This window comes from Telopea speciosissima, chromosome 3 (genome assembly GCF_018873765.1).
Source record: "Telopea speciosissima isolate NSW1024214 ecotype Mountain lineage chromosome 3, Tspe_v1, whole genome shotgun sequence".
NCBI lineage: Eukaryota > Viridiplantae > Streptophyta > Magnoliopsida > Proteales > Proteaceae > Telopea > Telopea speciosissima.
The window spans coordinates 66,912,507-66,937,275 of record NC_057918.1 but is presented as its reverse complement, the minus strand read 5'-3'; the positions used below and the strand labels follow the sequence as shown (position 1 = coordinate 66,937,275).

Below are 24,769 nucleotides of genomic sequence, written 5' to 3'. Positions count from 1 at the left end.
GCCATATGTACTCTGTAAAATTACATAAATACTCATGTAATATAGTCCATGCCTAATAAATAACATAAATGCCTCTGGATGACTCCCAATCACGGTAGGCCCATACACTGTCAAACCCCTATAATGATGTCATTGAAACTGTGAACATTGTAAGAACTGCTGGGGATGCAAGGACATTGTCTAGTCATTGCCTGCACTGTTAGAAGTCTACCAACTCATTCAAAATGCGTCTTGAACTGTCCTGATCTCTATAACTGCCCTCAACTGCCCCTGTACACTCCTCTATCACTAAGATGCACTGTGTTGACAACAACAATAAGCATGGACTGTATTGACAATAATGACAACCAACACACAACTACTGTCATCTGCACTGTGTGTTCAACACACTCTCGAGGACTTGAGTTGTGTGAGTCAGGATGGCATGCCTATGCTGATGGGGATGATGGTGATGTGCAGTGAGATTATTAGGCATATAAGGATGACAAACCATCTCCACTATTGGAGGTTGAAATCACCAACAAAAGGAAGCCTGCCACTTTAATTTGGGCTACAAATGGAACTGCTGCAGGCGGTGGAAAAGGTGATGCTCAAGAAGATCACAAATTGATAGATTAAAAGCAAAACTAAACCTTAACAATTAACAGACTTCAAGAACCAAAAACAATGATTTGGTAGAATCTAAATGAATTGAAGAAGAATTAAATATCCAATAATAAAGCCAGAAATGTATTTTGAAGCTAGATTTGAAAATTTAATGAAAACAGAATTTTGATGAAAGCACACTTGCAATAGGGTTCTAGAAGGCATCTATTGACTGAGAAACATGAAGGTTGGGGTTGAGCGAGGGTTCTGGAGGAATCAGCTGTAATAGATGTGGTTCAAGCCGAGGACAAAGAAGCCCAACTTAAACCTATGAGATCGGAAGCTAGGAAAGCATCCATCATCGAAGCATTTTATATAGATTCATCGTGGGTAACCAGTAATTCGGGATCCTTATCCCTTCCAATTTGCTGCCCCCTCCAATTCCTCCAATTCTTCACAAGGGGACGGAAATGAACACCCTACCCCTACCCGAAAACACTGCCCAAGGTGGGGTCCACTCCCCCTATTAGAGGAATTGGAGGAACTGGAGGGGATAAAAATCCTCTGCAGTATAGTCGGGTGTGCGGTGCAAATCCTACGGCACAGCATAGGCCATGTGTGCCATGTGTGCCACGTGACCTCTGTTGTGCCGCAGGATGTGTATCGCACTCCTAGCGGTACTGCAGAGGATCCTGGTCCAATTGGAGACACCCACGAATTGGAGGTGATAATTATTCGATAATAATCCGTCATTCCATAAATTGTTAACCCAAAAAAAAAAGTTTTATAGAGGATGGGGCGGGCTGTACAGATGGGGTGGGGGCCGAGGGTGAGAAGAAGGTAAAGGTAGATGATGAAGTGGAGAGATAAAATTAGAAATGTCTTTGATTTGTCAGCAAAAATAGTTCACAAGGTACCCTAAATGTCGTTTTTCAAACCCGAGGCACCTCAAGCATCCTTATCTTAAACATGGGGCAGCTCAGATGTTATTTACCCAAAATTTCCCGTCCCATCGTATGATTTTGTGGATCATCACCACTATAATTGGGATGGGGTGGGGTCCATTTCCTAATTGTTTCCATGTAACCCTTCGATTGGACCATGATGTTATCTAACGGTGAAAAATAAAGGCATGTAACGGGCTAGCTTAGGCTGCCAACCACGAGCTGCACGTGGAAAGGAGCCATTAGATGGCAGAGTACGAACGTGAGTCAATGAAGATGGTGGAGCTTTGACATGAAACAGAGCATTTAAAGAGGAGAGACCCTTTTATTAAATTCCTTCACTTTCATAGAGAATAAAAGTGTATCCAACAAAGATTCATGGAATTTAAATGTAACAACCAAAATATTTATAAAAAAAAAATAAGAAAAAACCATGAAAATGCAATAAAATCCAACCAAACCATCTCGTGAAGACAAGCCTAAAGTACTTCAGCTCCTCTCTAAGAACAATTTCTCCTCAACAAAGGATACCCGTGATGGAGAAGAGAGCCCTTGAACATCACGAGTTTCCTCTTCTCTCTCAGAACTGCTTCTAAGAACCCATTTTCAAATTCTCAGCTACCCATCTTAAATACCCACTCAGAGCTCATTCACAGAAGACATGAAACATAAAGCAAACAACACAAAATTCTCCCCTTTTTGTCTCTCTTTCAATGGAAGCCAAAGTAGTCTTCTCTTTCACCTTTTTCGTGTCTTTGTTTTCACTTCATGCCTACAACCTCCAAACCTACATAATCCAACTACACCCACATGGAATGATCAACTCTGCCTTCAACACGAGGCTCGATTGGCATCTCTCGTTCCTTGACCGAACCATTGCCTCCAAAGATAGCCCATCTTCTCGCCTTCTTTACTCTTACCATTCATCTATGGAAGGTTTCGCAGCTCGTCTCTCACAAATTGAGCTGGAAACCTTGCGAAACATGCAGAATGTAATTGCAGTTAGACCTGACCATTGCCTCCAAATATACACCACTTACTCTTACAAGTTCTTAGGACTAGGCACCACGAGGAAGGACGCTTGGTTGCACCCTGGCTTCGGCCGTGGAACAATAATAGGTGTACTTGATACTGGAGTTTGGCCTGAAAGCCCGAGCTTCAGTGACGATCAAATGCCTCCAGTGCCCAAGAAGTGGAGAGGGATCTGCCAGGAAGGACAGGATTTCAATTCTTCCAATTGTAACCGTAAGCTCATTGGAGCACGGTTTTATAGTAAAGGGCAACGTGCATCTTCAGCCACTTCTAGATTACCAGCTCCTGTGGAATATGTATCCCCCCGCGATACACATGGTCATGGAACCCATACTTCATCAACTGCTGCAGGAGTTTCCGTACCCAATGCAAATGTACTAGGAAATGGTGCTGGAGAGGCCCGGGGTATAGCTCCTGGTGCCCATGTTGCCATGTACAAGGTTTGCTGGCTCAATGGCTGTTACAGCTCTGACATTCTCGCTGCAATGGATGATGCTATCAGAGATGGAGTTGAGATCCTCTCCCTCTCCCTAGGCGGCTTCCCCATTCCACTTTATGATGACAGCATCGCAATAGGAAGTTACAGAGCAACGGAAAGGGGCATTATGGTTGTCTGCGCAGCAGGAAACAATGGTCCAATCCCAAACTCAGTTGCCAATGAAGCTCCTTGGATCACTACTGTTGGTGCCAGCACACTTGACAGGAGATTCCCAGCTGGAGTTCGCATGGGGAATGGCCAAATTCTCTACGGTGAATCAATGTACCCTGGAAACCAGTTGCCAAATGCTGGGAAAGAACTCGAGCTTGTGTATGTTACTGATGGGGACAAGGGAAGCAAACTCTGCTCCAGAGGCTCCCTTCCAAGAGCCAGAATCCATGGGAAAATGGTGGTCTGCGATCGTGGTGTCAACGGCAGAGCTGAAAAGGGCCAAACTGTTAAGGAATCAGGTGGTGCTGCAATGATACTGGCAAATACAGCAATCAACCAGGAGGAGGATTCTGTTGATGCTCATGTCTTGCCTGCAACATTGATTGGGTATGCAGAGTCTATACGCTTAAAGAGTTACATAAACTCCACAAGAAGACCCACAGCTCAGATTGAATTTGGAGGAACAGTCATTGGAAGATCTAGAGCACCAGCAGTAGCATTGTTTTCATCAAGAGGACCCAGTTTAACCAACCCTTCAATCCTCAAGCCAGACATTATAGCTCCTGGAGTAAACATCGTCGCTGCCTGGCCGCAAAATTTGGGTCCCACCGGCCTTCCAGAAGATTCTAGAAGAGTTAATTTCACTGTCATGTCAGGGACTTCCATGGCTTGTCCCCATGTCAGTGGAATTGCTGCTCTAATTCGCTCTCACCACCCTGTGTGGAGCCCAGCTGCAGTTAAATCTGCAATTATGACAACGGCTGATGTCACTGACCATTACGGTCAGCCAATCATGGATGGTGCAAACCCTGCAGGGGTCTTTGCAATTGGAGCTGGACATGTAAACCCTGAAAGAGCAACTGATCCTGGGTTGGTTTATGACATCAGGCCAAGTGAGTATATTATTCATCTCTGCACTCTCGGATACTCAAGTTCAGAGATATTCACAATAACTCACAGGAATGTGAGTTGCCGTGAAGTCCTAGCCAAGAACAGGGGTTTCAGCCTCAACTACCCCTCTATTTCTGCGATTTTCAAGACAGGGAGGATGGGCATGAAGATTAAAAGGCGACTAACAAATGTTGGCCTCCCAAATTCTACATACTCAGTGGAAGTTGTGGCACCTGAAGGAGTTACAGTAAAAGTCACGCCACAACATCTAACATTCAATAATGTATATCAAAGTTTGGCATACAGCATCTGGCTTGTATCATGGAAGACAATAACAAAAACACAGAAGGTGACCTTTGTTGAAGGACATTTGACATGGGTGCACACTCAGAGTAGTCATTACAGGGTAAGGAGCCCAATTTCAGTGACTTGGGCGGATATGATACAGTAGCACTAGAAGTTCAAGTATTGTTGTCTTCATCTCAAAAGTTTATCTGAGTTAATTGTCTGCTCTAGTAGAGGGAATTAAGGTAGAAAATATACAACTGAAACTTACTTTATCTTTGGATAAAGAGTGGAATGATTATTATTTAGAGTTTCAGATAATATATTCCGGTTCATTTTGATTAAATATGACAATTTGAGGTTCAAGTAAACTTTCCTTCTTCTGCTGTAATAGTCCTGCAAGTGAATGAACTCATATACATAAGATTATAAGGTCCCCTAAACCACCCTTACACTGAACCATCACCAATATTTTTGTATCTCCATTAAGAGATAATAACTAAATTTGCATATCAAAAGAAAGAAGCGCCAATGAGGAGAGAGAGACCCAACTGGTAAACATGATTTTCAGTATCAGCAATCTACTATAGCTGAGATCTTCATTCCCAGTCCGTTGCAGAAATATTTCTGAAATTAACAACATTTTGGAAAAAGCAAATTGTGAAAATATTTTCTATTCTCCATTTAATAATATATGTTCACTATATTTCTCACAAAAAAAAAATGGAAGTGCAAATGCAAGCAAGCCACAAGGAAATCAACACACCTGTTTCGAATATCGGCAATCTACCATGTTGAATTCTTCTTCTACAGTTCAGCTGATATTTATTTAGTTAAAATGGTATATTCTGAAACAGTAAATACGGGTGACCTCAAAAAGGCATCTCTCCCATTAAACTCCAAAATGAGGCTAGCCCACGGCTTATTTTACATCTTAGAATGCAAATAAAATTTGGTCATAAAGGCATTCAGCTTGCAGAACCCAACAACCTAGGATAGAGTTTTTTGGTTGACTATTTATGCTCTTATCCGGATATTCAACCCAGTGATTACAGAAAGTGATAAGATCAATTTGGCTTGTATTGTCCTGTAAACATGGAATCATGTTTTGAAAAGAAGGAACTGAAGAGTAACGAAACACGGCAAAGCCCATCAGAGCTAGAGGGGCATATAGTAATTGAACAAATCAAGTGTCATTAAGCTTATCAAGTATCAGATAGCCTAATTACAAAATGTTACATAATGACATATGAAATTGGAAGAAAGCAGGGTGGGGAAGGATGTACATTGCCTCATTTCTTGATGAACTGCAAGCCATTCTCATTAGAGTAGCGCTCCATGAATCTCATGAACCTATCCCACTCCCGAGGATTCCGCATCACATATTTTGCTTCTATTCTTGCAGGTTTTCCATTAACAAACTTCGCACTGACATCAACTGACTGAATAACTCCTTCCTCATCAATCATGTAAAAACCTGTGATGTCACCAAGTTCCCCTGAGGCATCAAATACAGAGGGTTGTTCAAAAGAAAATATCGCCATACCATTTGTACCATCTCTTGATTTGGTTAGCCTTACATCCGGTATTGTCTGCTCATCAGTTCCTTGGATGAACTGAATTGTTGGCTTGACCATCATTGTTATTGGCCTAGGTATTTGAGAATTTACTCTTAATGATTCCCACCGTGGACGAGATAGTTGCAATGATTTTCCATTGAATGATGAACATGCACTCCGACGTACTACCGAAAGTAAAGATATCAAGCCTGCACATAGAGCATGAATAGTTCTTGTATTTGCTTGAAACATCTGGAGCTTTCATTACACTACATATGCGACAAAACCTAGACTGCTACAAGTTCCTTTTCCCCAAGTTTTCTGATGTAATTTCTCAAGGATCATACAAAAGCATATGTAGTTTAGTTTCATAAGCTCTCAGAAAACCATGTTACCAAGGTTGAAAGGCTGCACACAAATGACCAGCACAAGTATGACATACCCAAAAAAATAAATATATAGAAACTGAAAGAACATAGATCTTCAGGAAGTGCATATATTGTCGCTCGGCCATTTATCAGCAAGAAAAATATGCTACTGCTTGGAGTTTTATGAGAGGCTAAATTCCCTGCATAATCTCAACAAATTTCTAAAGAGGGAAAAACACATGGAGAGACAAAGGGGCCTTGCTTAGATAAATAACAATCACCTATATATGTACATGCCATAGGACTTGAACTGATCGAGAATACAAAAATGTTGTTCATGATGTATTAAGTAACAGTGAAAGTAAGAATTCATCCCATATGACTCCCTTATGAAGTCATATTTTTAACAAACATCGGTTACATAAATTATAGAGTTCCACAAAGATAAGCTTCTTACAGAAAACTCCCCTTACGTATATTTGAGGTTCATGAATTTATGCACCATATGACATAAGTTGAATCATTATGAAAGAAAATCCATGGAAATGGAAAAGGAGAAAATAAAATCAACTGATGTATTGATTAGGTATTCAACCTGCCCCAGCAAAACTTATTCAGATTTTATAATTCCCTCACACCTCTCCAGAAGAGCCACCAAAACTTGTTCAGAATATCTCTCCCACATCTCGTAAAGAGACAAAGAAATATTATTAATTGAAATTATTTCTCAAATCATCAAGTTACATTTATCCTCAAATGCAAACATAATTTAAAAAGGGAAAAGATAATGTAGAAGAAGAAATTCAGCCATTAGAAGTAGTTGTACGACGTTGGTGCTCTTTGGGTATGTAAATGGACAAAGGGCATACCCTGTGCACGAGGCTCCAGCCACTGCAGGGTCTGGGGAGGGTCATAATGCATGCAGACTTATCCCTGTTTTCATAGAGAGGCTGTTTCCAGACTCGAACCCATGACCACTTGATCACAATGGAGCAACCTTTACCATTGCACCAAGGCCCACCCTCATGGATATGTAAATGGACATTCAATGAAAATTCTTTGGTACATTAGATATAGAAGATCATACCAAATATGAAAAGAAAGGAATAAAACTTTATGTAGGAAATTCAACTTCAATGGTCTTGAGCAGCTGGGAGGAGCAGCAATTTTTGAATTATTAAGAATAAATAAACCAACCTCAATTTGCAATAACATATTACCAGTGGAGAAGAATCTTAAGTCAATTAAACAACTTAGAGTTCTGAATTTCTTTTTATTTTTCTTCTTTTCCTTAATTTCAGGTTGAAAAAAGGCTTTAAATTTAAATTTTAAAATTCTAAAAACCTTGGTTCCTAAACATAGGGCAACAGGATTTTGACAGCTCCCACTGAAGTAGTTTCCTAACACTGTGTAAGGGGTTGTAATAATCTATAAGTTTTTAAGTTTCAGTTTCAATTAAGAATCGGCTCAAAACGGATATAATTGGGGCTTGTATAAGGGTCCAGGGTGATACCAGTACAAATACCATGTTTTTGCACACACACAAAGGTTTTCTCTTCATCTGTTTCCTGATCATTTATTTCATTTTAAACCATGACCCTGAAAATCTCATATGTAATCAAGCAATACTTCTCTATCTTAATTTCCAACTGAAACAAAACATTATCTTCTAACCCAATTGAACAACATCAAAGGTTACAAATATAGAAAGGTAAAGAACATGAAGAGCCCATTTCAAGTAAAGCAAAATTCCTTCCACCCTTCTACGTTCATTAACATACACTCATCTGGTCCTCTGCACTCCCTGAAACAGATCTACATTATCACAAGCGATGACAACCGAGGCCCGAGGATCCGAGATATATTTAAGCCCCTAATTTTCACAGAATTATCAAAAAGAGGGAATTTTTATTTATTTAAAAAGGAATCTTTCGCGAAGCATCAAGCATTATACCATTTACCGAATTAACTGATTCTATAGCCAAAACTCAGTAAGTATACACAAACCCATAAATACTTTTTTGCTCTTTACATTTGCTGTTTCCCTAAACTGAGATACAAGCAAATAAGAAAGAACTATTTGTCAGAATGCACAAAGAGGAGAATATAACCTGAAGGAGCGCATCGTTGCTGTGAACAATGAGAAACCGGAGAAGATAATGCAAGGGACTGTAGCGTCGCCATTGGAGAGAGGAAAGTGGAAAGAACTGCAATCGTAGAGGTTGGAGATTCGATTGGTGAGGTCTGTGGTGTGTAAGTAGGACAGCCATTCACTGTTCGTTTCTTCTAACCTTTTAAAGGGATAGAGAGGAGAGAAGAGAGAATCCACAGTTCCGTAGTCACCTTGCCAATAACTTTTTTACAATTTCATGCGAAATTCTTACAGTACGAAGGAAAAAAAAAACCTGAAAAAAGTAACAATTGAAGCAGTTGTTTGAGTCTTGTGACTTGTGAACAGTGGCTGTAAAAAATGTGCGACTAAAGGTTTGTCTTCTCATTTATTTGTGGCAGAAGTTAAAAAGAATCCTGTCCGGGAATGGTGTCACAGAACTACTTAATTGGGTGTCCGTGCGATACTCATTAGCAAGCGATGTTACGAGTAAGCCTCAAGGCACTAATCTCAAGCCCCACCTATCCCAAAACTGTAGGTATGCGATCAAATCTGGATGAAACGGCCGTGACAATGTGGCCTATGCAAACACTATCATGAGTCTATCTCGTTCTTCCTCATATGAAAACATACATCTGCCCTCTTGTTTTGAGGAGGAGAGAGATAGACTCATGGAGTGTTGGCTTAGTCTACACTCCTAGATAGAAAACTCTTTTCTTTTTCTTTATCTCTCTTATTGTGAGAGGGTTCTCTGAACAAGCCGGGTTAGAGAAGCCCACCTATGAAGTGCTATAAAATTGCATCCTACATTAGTTAAGTGAAGGAAGGGAGGGGGGAGGGGGGGGGAACAACTGTTGGGTATGTAGGCATGGTTTGAGGTATCGCTATGGTATCATTCATATCAGATGATATGTATCAATATCACAAGTCATCGATCCAGATACCGTATCGATAAAATGGTATGAACAAGGGATAAAACAATTTTTTTTTAAAAAGCATTTTTTAGAGAAAATCAAGTGTAAACCTGTTCGATATGATCGATCTGTGCTGACAGCATATCGATGTTGTATCAGTTTTGCAGGTAACTGATACCTGGTCCGATACCATGCGTACCATGCACGAAACCACGCGGGTGGAGTCAACTTTGGCAAAACAAAAACAAAAAAAAGGTAGAGTCATCCATGGGTGACAATTGTCTAATTAATCATTTTAGCAAAATACCATCATTTGTTTTAGAAAAATTAAATAGGAATTTATTTGCCAAAATTTTTATGTGTGCTTGCAAACTAAGAAACTTGTCCAATTTAAATACATTTACCATCACATGACAGGATTTGCTTACTCTTTTCGGAATTCAGGTTGAATGAAATGTTCCATCTCAAAGCATGTTTGGACCTCTATTGTGACGCTTCCAGTCAACCCATCAATCTTAAGAAGTCTAGTATTATTTTCAGCCCAAACACTCATCCAAGGTTTAAGCGATGGTTCTCTAAAATCCTAAAGATTCCTTTCGAAGATGGTCCCTCTGTTGGGTATGTAGACATGGTTTGAGGTATCGCTATGGTATCATCCATATCAGATGATATGTATCAATATCACAAGTCATCGATCCAGATACCGTATCGATAAAATGGTATGAACAAGGGATAAAACAATTTTTTTTTAAAAAGCATTTTTTAGAGAAAATCAAGTGTAAACTTGTTCGATATGATCGATCTGTGCTGACAGCATATCGATATTGTATCAGTTTTGCAGGTAATTGATACCTGATCCGATACCATGCGTACCATGCACGAAACCACGCGGGTGGAGTCAACTTTGGCAAAACAAAAACAAAAAAAAGGTAGAGTCATCCATGGGTGACAATTGTCTAATTAATCATTTTAGCAAAATACCATCATTTGTTTTAGAAAAATTAAATAGGAATTTATTTGCCAAAATTTTTATGTGTGCATGCAAACTAAGAAACTTGTCCAATTTAAATACATTTACCATCACATGACAGGATTTGCCTACTCTTTTCGGAATTCAGGTTGAATGAAATGTTCCATCTCAAAGCATGTCTGGACCTCTATTGTGACGCTTCCAGTCAAGCCATCAATCTTAAGAAGTCTAGTATTATTTTCAGCCCAAACACTCATCCAAGGTTTAAGCGATGGTTCTCTAAAATCCTAAAGATTCCTTTCGAAGATGGTCCCTCTAAATATCTCAGTTTGCCCGTGGAGTTCTGTGTGTCAAAGGTTCAAGTCTTCAAAGATATTAATGACAAGGTTTCTAACCGAATTCAAAGCTAGAAATATAAGCTTCTCAATCATTCGGGTAGGGAGGTTTTATTAAAATCTGTGGCTTCGGCTATGCCAAATTTTGTCGGCTCTCATTTCAAGATCCCAAAGTCTATTCATAAAAATCTTCGCACAATAGGAGCTGATTTTTGTTGGGGCAGCAAAGAAGGGGGGATTCTAAAGAGACAAAGGTTGGGCTTCAGAAACTCGTCTCTCCATAATCAAGTTCTCCTCGCAAAAGTTGCCTAGCAGTTATGGTCTCAACCTCAGTCCCTTTGGGCCCTGTTCCTAAAGAGCATCTACTTTCCTAATTCTAGCTTTCTGGAGGCTCCATTAGGCCCTCAACCATCTTGGGCATGGAGAAGTTTACTTGAAGGTAGGAAAGCCTTGACTGCAGGATTGATATGGAGAGTGGGAGATGGTTCATCGATAAACATCTGAGAAGATTGTTGGTTACCATCTGTTAAGGGTTTCAAAGTTAGACACCCAAAACCGGCAGATTGTGATTTGGATGGTGTGGCTGACCTTATTGATGAAGAAAACAGAACTTGAAAGCTTGATATTCTTAACCATTTCTTCCATCCAGAAGGCATAAATGCCATCAAAGCTATTCCCTTGAGCCTCTTTCAATCTCAAGATACCTTAATATAGGGGGCAGCCGAAAATGGGGTCTTTTCGGTGAAATCGGCATACCATAACCTCTCAAATATTGCCTCTCAAACAGAGTTGGACAACGACGCATCTTCAACCCATATCTCAACGAGCAGATTCCCGATGTTTTGTGGAGGAAATTTTGGAACTGTCAAACCTTGCCGAAGATTAAAAATCTGCTATGGAGGATATGTGCTAGGCGACTGGCGTCTAGGGAAGCTCTGGACCGTCGGCAAATCAAGGTGGATAAATCATGTCTTAGATGCGGTGCAGATGTGGAAACCACAGATCACATCTTCCTGGGCTGTGATTTTGCGAAGGCGATCTAGTTCGATAGTTCACTTTCTTTCATTCCTCCTCCAAAAAATGATCCTAAAGTACACCGATGGATTGAAAGCTGGGATAATATCCATCATGGAGGAAAGAAAGTGATTTGCAATGCTTGTAGCCTGGCTTCGTTTATTCGTTGGAAGCTTTGGATAGCTCGAAAAGACATGGTCTATGTGAACAAATCCTGGAGTCCAATGGAGGTAATTAACTCAACCCAAATGGCCCATGCGGAATTCATGGCTTCCTTGGTCCCAGCTGAAGAGCCCCACTCTATTTCTGCTACTCCAACAGTTCCACCATGGACTCCCCCTCCTCCGCACCTCCTTAAATTAAATTGCTATGCTTCCAGACAGATGGCATCGAATTTAGGAGGCTTGGGTATCATTGTTCGTGACCACTCTGGACATTGTTGGCTAGCATTTTCTGATCCAACTCTATTCCCGGATATTCTAACTGGGAAACATTAGCATTGAGAGGCGTTTAGTATGCTGGCGAATGTTTTGATAGGTTGCAAGTGGAGTTGGATAACCTTGACCTCATCAACTTCATCACAAATACTACTCAGTCACCCCCTTTATTTGTATCGAGTTATTCAGGGCATCCATATCTTAGCTTCATGCTTTGACGAATGTTCCTTTACTCAAATTTCTACGGAGTCCAACAATGCTGCGGACTTCCTAGCCCGGAAGGCCCTGACCTTAACGAGTAGGTCAGTCTGGCCGAACTCCATTCCCTAGCTTCAAGATATATGTAATCTGGATGCCTTGGCTCCCTCTCGTTTTATTCAACAAAATCTTGATTTACTAAAAAAAAAAAAAATCATATGACAGGGCAAATGAAGTTACAATTGTGCATAAAAAAATAGAATCCGAGGTTTTTATTTTATTTTTTTCCAAACTCACAAGTTAAGTCTAAGCCAAACTTAAGTTTGCAAACAAAAAAAAAAAAAAAAATCTAAACTAAGCTTTCCAAGCCGCAAAATAAAGCATTAAAAAATTTTATTGACACCAATGGTGTTGTTTACCTTGGCACCATATCATTAATTTTTTATCAAGGCATACATGCTGTTTTTTTTTTTTTTTTGGTAGAAAAGGGCATACATGTTTGAGTAGATGTAACAAAGAACCCCACAAGTCACATCTATTTTATTGGTCAAATTTCAACTTGAAATAGTCAAAACCAATGGTTGAAAAGTCAAGTAAATTTTCATAAAATTATACAATGTGATTTCATATAAGTTCCATTTGGCTACAAGGGAAATAAAGGAAAAAGGAAATGAAAATTTTTTAAACCTAAAAAAAAAAAAAAAAAAAAACTTTTGTATTTATTACCTACTTAAATTTCTTATCATGCTACATTGAGAAGACACCCAAGTTTTTGCTTGGCCTAGGAAAAAGAGTCACCGTATTAGGTTTGCCGCTTATTTCTTCGTTCAACTGATTGAGAAAATCTAAGGTCCTCTAGAAAATGGCAATGTGAGCCTGTTTTTGTTCCTTTTTGAGCTGATCCAATTGTGTTGATGTATTGTTTTTCTCTTTATTTGTCCAAGGCCTATGCCTCTTGGTGGCATCTTTTCCTTATATTATTTTTTTCCTTCCTTTGGGGTTTAATATATTTATTTATTCACCCAAAGAAAATTCTTATCATATTTTATAATGAGTTTCTTCCCCATCACTATGCCTACTGAAATATAATGCTTCACTATTTACCATATGGCAGTACATAGGTTAGTTCATGTATTGTTCAGACGTTGAAGACCAAGCAAATATCTCATTGATACAATCCAGCTTAAGGTGAGTAAAGAAGTAGCTAATATTACAAAAGATGTCATTTTGTATTTACATTCATCTTCATTTGATGGCATTTTGTCATTTTACTAAAACTTTAAATAAGTGTTTGAGCTATTTTAGTCGCTTGCATTGGACTAAAATTTGGTCATTGAGATGCATGTGGGGTCTCTATCACATGGACTAACCCATGTACTACCAAGTGGTAAGTAGTGAAGAGTTATACTTCATTAGGCATAATGACACTTAGAAGGATTCTTTTGTGATTATACTTTTCAGATGTAATTTTTCTTTTCTTTTTTAAATCTAACAGATTTTGGATGCTAAGTAAGGTAATATTTAATAACATAACATGACTGTCTCTAACCCCAAATCAATCCCAATTTAGTTATTAAATGTTACCTTACTTAGCAACCATATCCCTTAGATTTAAAAAGAAATAAAAACTATATCTGAAAAAACATAATTACTAAATATGGTAAGAAAATTTAATTACATTTTAAAAGTAAAATAAAAACTATATTTTAAAAAGTATAACTACTAAATACGTTATAAAAATTTAAGTAGATTATACAATCATGTTATATAATGATAACAAAAAGAGCAAGGGGTCGCTACGGAGTTGCATGGCCCCTACACTAACATGGGGTTAGTGAGAGTGCATGCAGGGGCATCGACCAAGGGGGGATTTTTCATTTTATAAAGGGGTATCTAGATAATTGTCTAAATTAGTCAAATAGATAATTTTAGGAATCAATATCGGCTGACAGCAATACCAATACCTGATTGCTACAAGATCGGTGATATGGTTTTTTTTTTTTTTTTGGGATAAAGACGGTGATATGGTACTAACAGAGGGTAAAACGATCAAAATATGATATGGTATCTGTATATTTGAGGGCAAAAACATCTAATACGTATTGGTATCGAATTAAAATCCTCTACAATCAATACCGATCACTATAACTATGCTCTATGTATTAAATTTCAAGCTCAAAATCAATCATTTATCCTCCAATGTATGATATATGATCCATACATACACCCACTTCATAATCTTTAAATTTTCAACCATATTTTTTGTGAGAAAGTTTTCACTAATATTTTGCCCGATGGACAACACCATTTGAACTGAGACTTGACCATGTACGCCATAGTCTCCTATCCATTAAATTTCACCCACCATTGTGGTCATTGGATGCGTCCCATGGCAGTAGTAGTAGTAATGCCATCAATAGTTCAATGCCTATCCCCAAAAGAAGAAAAATGCCATTATTCATCCAAAAAAAATAAAAATGCCATCGTGATTGGCCGCCATGAAAAGCCCTCTCTCTTTGACCTTTTCTCATAGTTTCACCTTTCAATCCTAAATATTTGTCATTGAAAAGATAAAGAAGGTAGGGAGGGGTGGAGAAAGGTTTGGAAGAGGGCATGCATCATCATCAGCAATCAAAATGTAAAATGTGCCAATGTGGTATCTCTCTATTTCCTTTTTCCTATTTTCCGGCCCCAAAGGGCTACAAGATATACAACAATCAAAATGTAAAATGTGGTGTCTCTCTATTTCCATTTTTCTATTTTTCCGGCCCCAAAGGGCTACAAGATATAGTTCCTAACTTCTATAGGCCCCACCCAAAATGAGGGCATCATCATCATCAAACAAATCAAAAAATGTGGCATTCACTATTTCCTTTTTCTAATTTTTTTTTTTTGTTTCCAAAGGGCTTTACAAGGTAGGTAGGTAGGTATATTTCCTAACTTCTAGTCCCCAAAATGAGGGCATGTATTTCGGCCCAACTAGAGACCGTGTAAAGAATGCCAGACAACCCCTTCCAAATACAAGAGCTGCCATCGAATTCCTTCTGTTTCTTCACCAAACCAGACAACAGTGGAACAAACTTAACACCATATTCCCTTCCAACTGTTCTCAGACTTGGGCTTGATCCTATTATGATCCCTATATCTGCTTCGAGTAGGCACAGTATGTCACCCAGTGCGTCTCCAATGTAGATAGACAAGCGCGTGCTACCATTTTCACAATTCTTTAGAATCTCTTTGAAAACTTCTACTTTTTCCAAGGGTGACTCTACTTTCTTAATAATCTCACCCGTAGAAATGGATTCTTCAAAAGCAAACTGATTTGCATGTATATTCAGAACATTAAGATCCCCTGCTCAACAGAACCCAAAAAAAAAACAAAAAAAAAGGAGTAGAACTTTAGTAGGTCTTTTCCAGAAATGATTCAAAACATAGCACTTAGGGTTGATCAGGCAATTGAAGATCAATATCTATGGAAGCCATGTTTTTGCACAATGTATGATAAAGAAGCTAAACATTATATCAAAAGCGCACAACTTGAACCCAAGTAGTTGACCCAAATAAGTAGAGTCCTAGATAGTGCAGAACAGAAGAAGAGGATCAAGAAGTCTGTTCAGTCTTAATAGGTTGGTTTGGTTGAGTTCACCTTGCAAGTACCAGCATAAAAGAAAGAAAACAGCTTAACAAAGGAGATCTATTTTCCAATTAAATAGTAAAGAAAATACCTGATGAGAAAGCCGATCTAATCAGATCATCACACCAACAGTAAGAAATTATATGGACGTCTGCCTTCAGCCCTTCATTCTTTACAATTGTCTGAAAGAACCCGGTACAACCATCTTGGAGTATAAGACGCTCACCAGCCTTTTTTATGTCTTCCAGATTTAAACCCTTCAGTAACCTTGACTCAATTACTTTTGCATTTGCCCGTTTCTCAAAGTCGGAGACTTTCTCAAGTGCTTTGGACAGACCTTCATAATTGAACTCTGGCACTGCAAAACAATAGGATGTTTGACAAATGTATATGAGGCTCTTCATAAGCTGTTGATCATGAAAGTTGGGACCATCTTAGAAATGCAATGCATTGAACGAAATATGAAAAATGACAACGAAAAAAAGCACCAGCTCTGTATACCTGTCTCTTTGAGCATAATGTTCTCAATGCATTGTTCATACTCTTCTGTATACTCCTTTGAAAGAACACCCCATGAATTCCTCAGATCAGCAGATGACATTCCGGGAAGTGGATTTTCTGTTTCCGTTTCCCTCCGATCAGATTTTGGTACAGTTAATATTGCAATCTCCGCTAAAATGGCAGAGGAATCAAGAATGGTGCAAGTCAAATCAAAATCAGAAAATAGAATGAGGCGATACTCCACAGGGTCAAGCACTCTAGTCAAAGGAAATATAGCTCGTAGAACAATTGGTTGAGCAGTAAAAAATTCTTTCTCAAGTTTCATAGCCTTATGATAAATCCTTTCCATAACTTGAAGCTCATCGCCTGTCAAAGTGGCACTTAGTTGTTCAAGCAACTCCTCAGTATGCCGAGTCAATGCCTGTGCCCCATTCAGGAGAGGGAGGGAAAAATTGGATGAGCAGCTTGAATAAATAGTGCAGTATCATGAAATTAAAGAGTAAATGGTACTAATGAATCAGAAAAGAATAAATGGCAGTATCAGAAAGTGTATTGGTTAGAAGACCCATCAGGGGGATAAAAATTATAACATATTACTAATGAAACAAACCTCAAAATTTTGAGAGGAATAGTTGTCAATCCATTTCTTGTAGCGGTGACTGCCTTCATCAGAATACAGAAGTCCCCGTAGCTCTTTGCCAAGGAAGGCATAGAGCCTCATGCAAGGTGTCATAGCACTAAGTGTATAAGCAGCAAGTTTTGTCTTCTCAAAGGGAGTAGCAAATTTACCCCGACCTGTTTCTCCTTCCACCTTTCCTGAGGCTGTTGCCACCAAAAAATCAGTGTATTTCAGTGTTGCTGAGGTGGCACTTGTCTCATTTGCAGGATCAAAGCCCCATTCCTGCATAGTCATTCCCTTAGAATATGTAAATAGAAAAACTAAGGCTCTGTTTGGTTGCAAGGGGAATCAAAGGGAAGGAAAGGGAAAATTTTCAAACCTAAAAAAAAAACTTTTATAATCATTACCTCATGTGATTATATAAAGTACTTAAATTTTTTACCATATTTAGTAAATATACATTTTACATGTAATATTTATTTTACATTTTAAACCAAAGGGAATTGGATGCAAAGTAAAGTGGAATATAATAACCAAATATGGAATGATTTGGATTTAGTGATACCGTCACATGGGGTACTGATTACAAAAATTCCTTTTTTAAGTATGAAAATTTCACTTCCCTTCTTTTTGATTCCCCTTGCTACCAAACGGAGCCTAAATGGATAAAAAAAATTGACTGGGGGAAAAAAAGATACCTACACGTGCAATTGAAGCTTTTTCCTTTTTTATTTTATTCATGATAGGTAAAGCTAGTTGTTATTAATTAAAAAAAGAAAGATGCACATAAGAGATTGGAAGGTAATTGTTACTTTCCCAAAACAGACAATGAACAAAATTTGCTGAAAACAAAGAAATACAGGTCAGTTCTCAGCAGCAATGCTCAATCATGATACAAGATTGATGTAGAGATGCCTCATTTGGTAAGGAAGTGAATCATCTCACTATACAATTTTACAATAAGGAGAGTGAGAAGTTCAGACATGAGGCCAGCCCCAGTTCTGTCAGAAAGTATGCCTTCCCTTTTTCTCCAAGGCCAATAGAGTGGTACCTTAAAATCAAGCATGAGGGCATTCCCCTAAAGGGCAGCAAAGTTTCAGCACTTAAAAATCATACTCATCTATGGATAGGAAAAGCATTCAAATTGTATTCTACACTATCTCTAAACATGTATGCAAACCAAGAATCCAATCTTTTCTTCTTAAACATTCAAAACAGTTAGTTATAGGCAACACCCAGGTGTCCCGGTTCCTTGATCACCTAGATGGGCACCTAGACGCCATGACAACTATGGGTAGCATGTAATGATCTATAGTAAAGTCAGTTTACTACATAGATGTTCTAGGCCAGCATCATTGAATGGTGGGACCTGTACAGCTGACTGCATTACATGCACTGGTATTATGATGCAATTGATTATTGGGTTCAAAAAGTCTAAGATTACTTTCTACAGTAAGCATTAGTTATTTTAGGTGAAAAGTATATAACTAAGAAGAAATTAACTTTGCTACATTACTATTTAAGTATCTCATTATCAGTCGCAGGAAATAGGAATGGAAATGTCTAGAGGACCACATCAGTCCATTTTCTAAAGGAACCCAACACATGACTGTATGTGGCGGTTTAATTTCAAATAGTAAAAAAAATTATGACTTTTCAACTCCCACCTGCCAAAATGACAACAGCCAATCACATTCTGGGGGTCCTGTAGAGAACAGACAACATGGCCCTCCTAGCATTGCTCTTTTAGGAACTTCCAAACTAAAGCATATAGCAATTCTTCAGTTACATGGAAAAAAAAATTCTGATAGCCTTTCTACTGCAGCAACAAATTATGAAAAAAAATCTGATATATGGCAAAAACCAGTAATTTCTTTGATCAGAGTCTCATTACTTAAGCATTTCACGATATTAAAATTTATTGCATATACCCACAACTTCTACAAAACTAGTTTTATGTTAGGTGTACTTCTAAACTGGCGTAAAAAATACAGCCAGACTATATAACAGAACAAATTATGCATCTCTCAATATATTGGTACGGATGGGAAAAAAAACTACAAACATACACACACACATGTATGCACACAAACTAATAGTTTTTTATAGTGAATATGGTCACAGATTCCTGTGAATTCAATTGGAAGCTTTATGAAACCCACCTCCACTAGGTAATAAATGTGTCCCAGTTAGATTTGTTTGACCGTGAAATCAAAGCAATATTTGGTTGAATTGGGTCTCTATAGCACAGGAAGTCAAAGATGTAATTTGTCAGAGGTTCTTGGAATGGGATCTCAATGCATTGGGAGAACTAGTTTTTTACTTCAAAATATTCCAGTTCTTATTCAACTGATTACTCCCAAAAAGAAAATCTCAGTTACCCTGATCAGTCCATGCCATATATTTCAACTCAATAAATCAAGTTTATTTAACTAAAGAAAATCAAACCAACTCAATAATACAATTTGGCCTTATACTAAATGACTTCTTGGCTCTTCAATGCAGACTGTGGATTCTATGAATTTTAACACTAAGGAAAACAAATGCAGCAATGTATTAGGCATGCCCTCCAAACTAGTTAAATGATTTCAGCATGGTTTGTAAAACTGGAATGTTTCTTTAAGTGCTTTACTCACTCCATGTCTTCCTAGGATCTCAAAAAAACCATTCACTTCAACATTGTTTTTTGAATACCATGATTTAGGATCAGTGCAATATTCCAATATTTGCCCCTGGTAGAATGGCACTCTACAAGCTGTTTAAGACATATACAACATTTTGGTACACTTGAGTTATATTTTCAAATTTGTTTGCTAGACTTCCATAAGTATAGATGTGAAGTCATAGATAATGAAACAATGACTTTAACCCCTGATGAGTGAGAAGGAGTGATGCAGGTTGGAGAGATGGATCTGCTGGTGCTGGGTTTCAGATCAATGGAAAGAAGAACTCGATCTACTAGGGAAGAAGAAGGGGAGATAAGGGGCTGTTCTGAGACTGTGAACAGTACCCATGAACAGTAATTTTAGAAGAAAGATGAGGAGAGAGAGGCAAAAACCTCACTATCACAATAAACTACATCAATTCCATTCATTCAATCTTATAGTAGTGGGTGATGCAGTTCAAAAGAATAAGAAGGCCAACAACAAACCAGGCCATTGGACTGGATCAAGAATGAACCAATATGTTTAATTTGGAGTGTCCAAAGGATTATATGGGCCATGAGCTTAGTATTTTTGGGTTTACTATTGTAATGGGCCCATTCTACAATGGGTCAGTTCTATAAACCCAAATATGAGGAATTTGAGTCTTGTACGGGATTAGTGTTAGTTTCTATTTTGTAAAACGCTTAGATTGTAAAGGATTCCTCTTTCCACATATGAGGGTTCCTATTTTTCTTATTTCCATGAAGTTATAAATAAAGAAGAGAGAATCATAACACACTAACAATTGGAGGAACAATTTATCCTTGAACTTGTGAGTTCTGTGAGAGACAGAGCATGGTTCTGTGGGATTCAGAACTGTTCTAGTGTGGGAGGTAGTAGGGAAACCTTGGTGGGATGCCAAGGCTGGAATTTGTGGGATTCCTTCTCTACATTTAGATGAGAGGTCTCTCTTTCTCTATCTTCCATTAAAGTTTCAGATCATTACTTAGTGCAGGAAAAGCCACCACATCAATCCATCATTTCTCCTGTTAGTGGGAGTTCATTGCTCTCCTTAGTGTCCTGCAGCAGTAACCAAGGTTGTTAAGGTGACTAGGTGACCTAAGGCATTGGAGGGGCACCTAGGCGACAAGGCGCACACCTGACTACATGTAATATAACAATGATAATTTACAAAATTATGTTTCTATGCAACATACAATCCATATCAATGAAATATGATATAATTATAGCTATACTAGTAATGATCTAATATGCAATAACCAACATATAAGAAATAAAGCATATGATACAATATATGAATATTCATCAAAAAATAAAGCAATAAACATAAATTAAAGTAAACTTATGAAGTGTTAACAAGGTATGCTACCGCCTTGGACCCAAGAAAGAGCCTAGACCCCTAGGCGGTGCCTAGGGGTTGCCTTGACAACTATGGCTGTAACATACCTGTACAAGTTTCAATTTTCTATTACTTTGTATTTTCTACACCCTCTTCTTACTTGGTTTCCTTAGTTACTAATTTTATTCTCCACTTCCTATTTTGGTTTCTCTAGCTATAACTCCCACTAGTTGCATTTTTTTCTGTAGTTACTAAATCTGAGTTTCTATTTTCAGCAACTTACTATTTTGGTTATCCTCTGATTTCTTCAAACCTAGTTCCTAATTTTTTATTTCTGTTGGTTACAAAATCTGGTATCTCTTTTGGTTACCCTCTGATTTCTTCAAACCTAGTTCCTAGTTTTTTTATATCCGTTGTTTACTAAATCTGGTATCTCTTTTGGTGATTTGCTATTTTTAAGACTACCTTATATCTTCAAACCATTGGATCGACAAAAAGATTGTACAGACTTCTCCTTAACAAAAGAGACATTTAACCATAATGCATATCTGAGTTGTCCCTACACCTGCGATCCTGTCGCAAGCTAGTCTCCCACTTGACTTCATTGGTTCAAGGTTAACACTACATTACTGAGCCTCCTACAATATATTTACAACCAACCTTGACCACGCTTGGACAGAATCAGAATTTAAAAAGGAAAATAAAGAGAAACAAACAGAGATAAATCAGGAACCTCCATGCATGGCTGCCGTTGGAGTGACCTGGATAGAATTGTATATTAAATAAAAAGGAATCAAAACAGAGAAGGACTTTAAAATCTCCCATCCACAAACTATTGTATGGGAGTAATTTAATCTAACTAGGAAAATTAATAATAAACAACCAATGCTAACTAGGAAACTAATCTCAATCGTAACCAACTGCTTGGAAGTTTCCTTAGCTAACACAACCACTCAATCTCTTAATCTAAAAAGAAATAAAATAATAATACCATAAGATAGTTGGATGAAAACCAGAAATCCCCTGGGCACTCTTAATAAATTCAAAGGGGATATTTCAAATACATAAATAATACCGAATAAGATAGGTGGAATGAAAACCAATAGAATGAGAAGTTATTCTGGTGTAATATGGATGCCCATGGCCCAATTATGATCTCAGGAAAGTTTTCTGTTTCCTTTCAAAATATCTCTAGCACCTGTTTGAAGGGCATTCAAACCAAGACTCCACCACAGTAGAAGAATTGTTTGCATAGGATCATACTTTAATATAGGAACGCCAAGAGAATCTTACCAATGCATTAACCAACAGATGGTAATTTAATACCAGAAGGTTGAATCTGGTAATCTGTTAGGTGTATTCTGTGAGAAATTCTGCCGATACGATAATTGCCTTCCATTGGACAAAATACAAAAGTGCCTCCAATCTGTTCAGGACTTACATAACTTTCCTATTCTCCAAAAAATATATATATATTACATAACTTCCTCTCACCTGTAATTTGTTTTTCTTACTAGAATCCACATATTATTTCCAAGTGTAAGTAACTTGTTCAACAATTTCTAATTTATAGTCCTCTTAATAGACCTAATAAGTTATACATGATTCGTACAGAATCTAAGAAGATACAAAGCCCACTTCTTCCAGAGGCAATGTTAAAAATGGCCAACGCTATGCACAATCAGTAAGACTAATGTAAAACAGCTGCACATTCATCTATATTCAAAAGTAAGGCTATGACTATAAATGATTCTTTTATTCTATAATGTTTTAATAGATCCATAAGAACCTACATCAATTCTTGCTGATATATTTTAGTTGATTCCTCATTGATGATAACCATAACCTTGACAGAATTGGAATTGTGACTCATGAATTCAATATTTTATTAAATGCTAAAAAATTTCAAGAGGACATTATCATTTGAATTCAGTCAAGAAGTTAAGAATATCAGGTCATTACTAACATTCAGTCTTGCTGGATTTTAACTGAAAGATTTTGCAAGAAATGTGAAAACAGAAGTGAAGATTTTAAAAGAAACAGACAGGCAATTTAAGAACCTCCCCCAGTCCTTGGTGATATGTTTTACTACTTGTTCAAGTCCTCTATGGTGCATAGTTTTAGTGGAATTTTATTTTGTGACTGCTGAAAGAGATTCTTCATAAAATGCCTCCATCAATGGCAATTAAATGCCGTAAAGAAGATTCAAACATCATGTCATTCCCCATATTTGGTCTTTGGATTCCAACCGGTGATCTCTAAAGAAATGTGAAAGCGTATGCAAAGATTTTAAAATAAAACAGAAAAGGTAAGTATCTCTTAAGCTAGCTTACTTGGACAAAAGACTTGTAAAGCGGATGCCAAGATTTTGAAAGAAAACAGAAAAGGTAAGTATCTCTTGAGCTTACTTTGACAAAAGACTTGTGCATTTTAAGCTTCTGTTTGACATGCTTCCTCAATTCCGCAATAGCAGATTCGTTCTCGTCATCATCAGCAACATCTTCTGCCAAATGTAGCCTAAAGTAAACATACAAACACACCAACGAGCGATCAAAAACCTCCCTTAAACCCTAAACCAACAATCAAGAACTCAGGGAAGAATCAAGTAGAAACTCACGCCTTAACGAAAGCTCGAAGGAAATGCACGTCTTGAGTAATAAAATGGTGGAAAGACTCCAATTCCAATTGGCCTGAAGCCAAGCAGACGACGAAAGGAGTGTAAATCACGAACAATGATTCATCCCTGAACTTGATCCAGAACTGTTTCGCTATCCCATCGTCGACAGGCGCTTTCACATTCCTCATAGCCACATTCTTGGCTATCGTAGTCATCGTCGATGTCGTCCAATTCCAATCAAGAGAATAGCGTTAGTGCTTTTGCGGTAATCTCACAACAGAAGAAGATCAGAGCAGTCACTTCAGAGGATCTATAACGCCGAAACTTGTCACATAAGCAGAGATGATTCTGACATTTGAGTTCATGCTCGGATTGAATAAGAAACGCATTAACATCAAGAATTCAAGAGAGAAAAGAAAGACAGCGACGAACGAGAGAGGAAGAGAAACTGATTTCGTTTTCGTTGAATCGTTTTGCTTTGATTCCGTGCTTTCTGTTTGTATTTATAAGGTTTCCTTCAGCGGGAAAACGGGAGAACCGAACAAGAGGAGAGAGAGAGAGAGAGAGAGAGCGGAAGAGATGGCGGCCAGTGTCGACTCTTAAAAAGCGACCTCGTGACTCGTGAGTGGACTCAGGGTGGGCGGTTCGAATATCGGACCGAGTCGGCCATTACACGTCACGAGACACGAGTGAAAAAACAAATGAACCTCTTTTTCTCTCTGCTTCTGGATACTCGACAGTAGGTGGGGCGTTATTCTTACGTTAATACGGCTGTAATATAATAATATACACAACCAACTAATATTCCAATCTGACAGATATTCTAGATCTTGTTATGCCAATTATCCTAATCGAACGGCAGATGTAGGCTACTGACATTAAATACTAAGATATTCACTCTGTCGCCACTCATGTGGGCCATGGCTTATCCAATATGTTTTCTTCATGTCAGATGTGTTGCTGCGTCATGTGGACCAAGATCTTTTTTTAGTGTGGCGAATCTGAAGTCAATTGTAATGGGGCTCCCCCAGTGATTGTTCGTTGGATTGGAATCTTTTACTTTACAGGAGTGACTCCACGAAACTACTTACGGATATGGCTT

The 24,769-nt window shown here is 38.1% G+C and overlaps 3 protein-coding genes across 3 annotated transcripts; 1 reads left to right on the top strand and 2 right to left on the bottom strand.

Moving 5' to 3' along the window:
• Positions 1-2,142: 2,142 nt before the first annotated feature.
• Positions 2,143-5,501, top strand: LOC122655811 (subtilisin-like protease SBT1.2). Its single transcript, XM_043850158.1, has one exon. The coding sequence runs from the start codon at positions 2,243-2,245 to the stop codon at positions 4,550-4,552; it is 2,310 nt and encodes a 769-aa protein (XP_043706093.1). The 5' UTR covers positions 2,143-2,242; the 3' UTR covers positions 4,553-5,501.
• Positions 5,502-5,538: 37 nt separating this feature from the next.
• Positions 5,539-8,628, bottom strand: LOC122655814 (photosystem II reaction center PSB28 protein, chloroplastic-like). The gene is made up of 2 exons (XM_043850162.1): positions 8,425-8,628; positions 5,539-6,154 (listed from the first exon to the last, which is right to left on the bottom strand). The coding sequence occupies exons 1-2, from the start codon at positions 8,495-8,497 to the stop codon at positions 5,679-5,681; spliced, it is 549 nt and encodes a 182-aa protein (XP_043706097.1). The 5' UTR covers positions 8,498-8,628; the 3' UTR covers positions 5,539-5,678.
• Positions 8,629-15,059: 6,431 nt separating this feature from the next.
• LOC122653912 (bifunctional TH2 protein, mitochondrial-like) lies at positions 15,060-24,073 on the bottom strand. Its single transcript, XM_043847871.1, has 7 exons — positions 23,668-24,073; positions 23,459-23,567; positions 17,037-17,327; positions 16,427-16,847; positions 16,017-16,283; positions 15,228-15,643; positions 15,060-15,092 (listed from the first exon to the last, which is right to left on the bottom strand). The coding sequence occupies exons 1-6, from the start codon at positions 23,880-23,882 to the stop codon at positions 15,228-15,230; spliced, it is 1,719 nt and encodes a 572-aa protein (XP_043703806.1). The 5' UTR covers positions 23,883-24,073; the 3' UTR covers positions 15,060-15,092.
• Between the last annotated feature and the right edge of the window lie 696 nt (positions 24,074-24,769).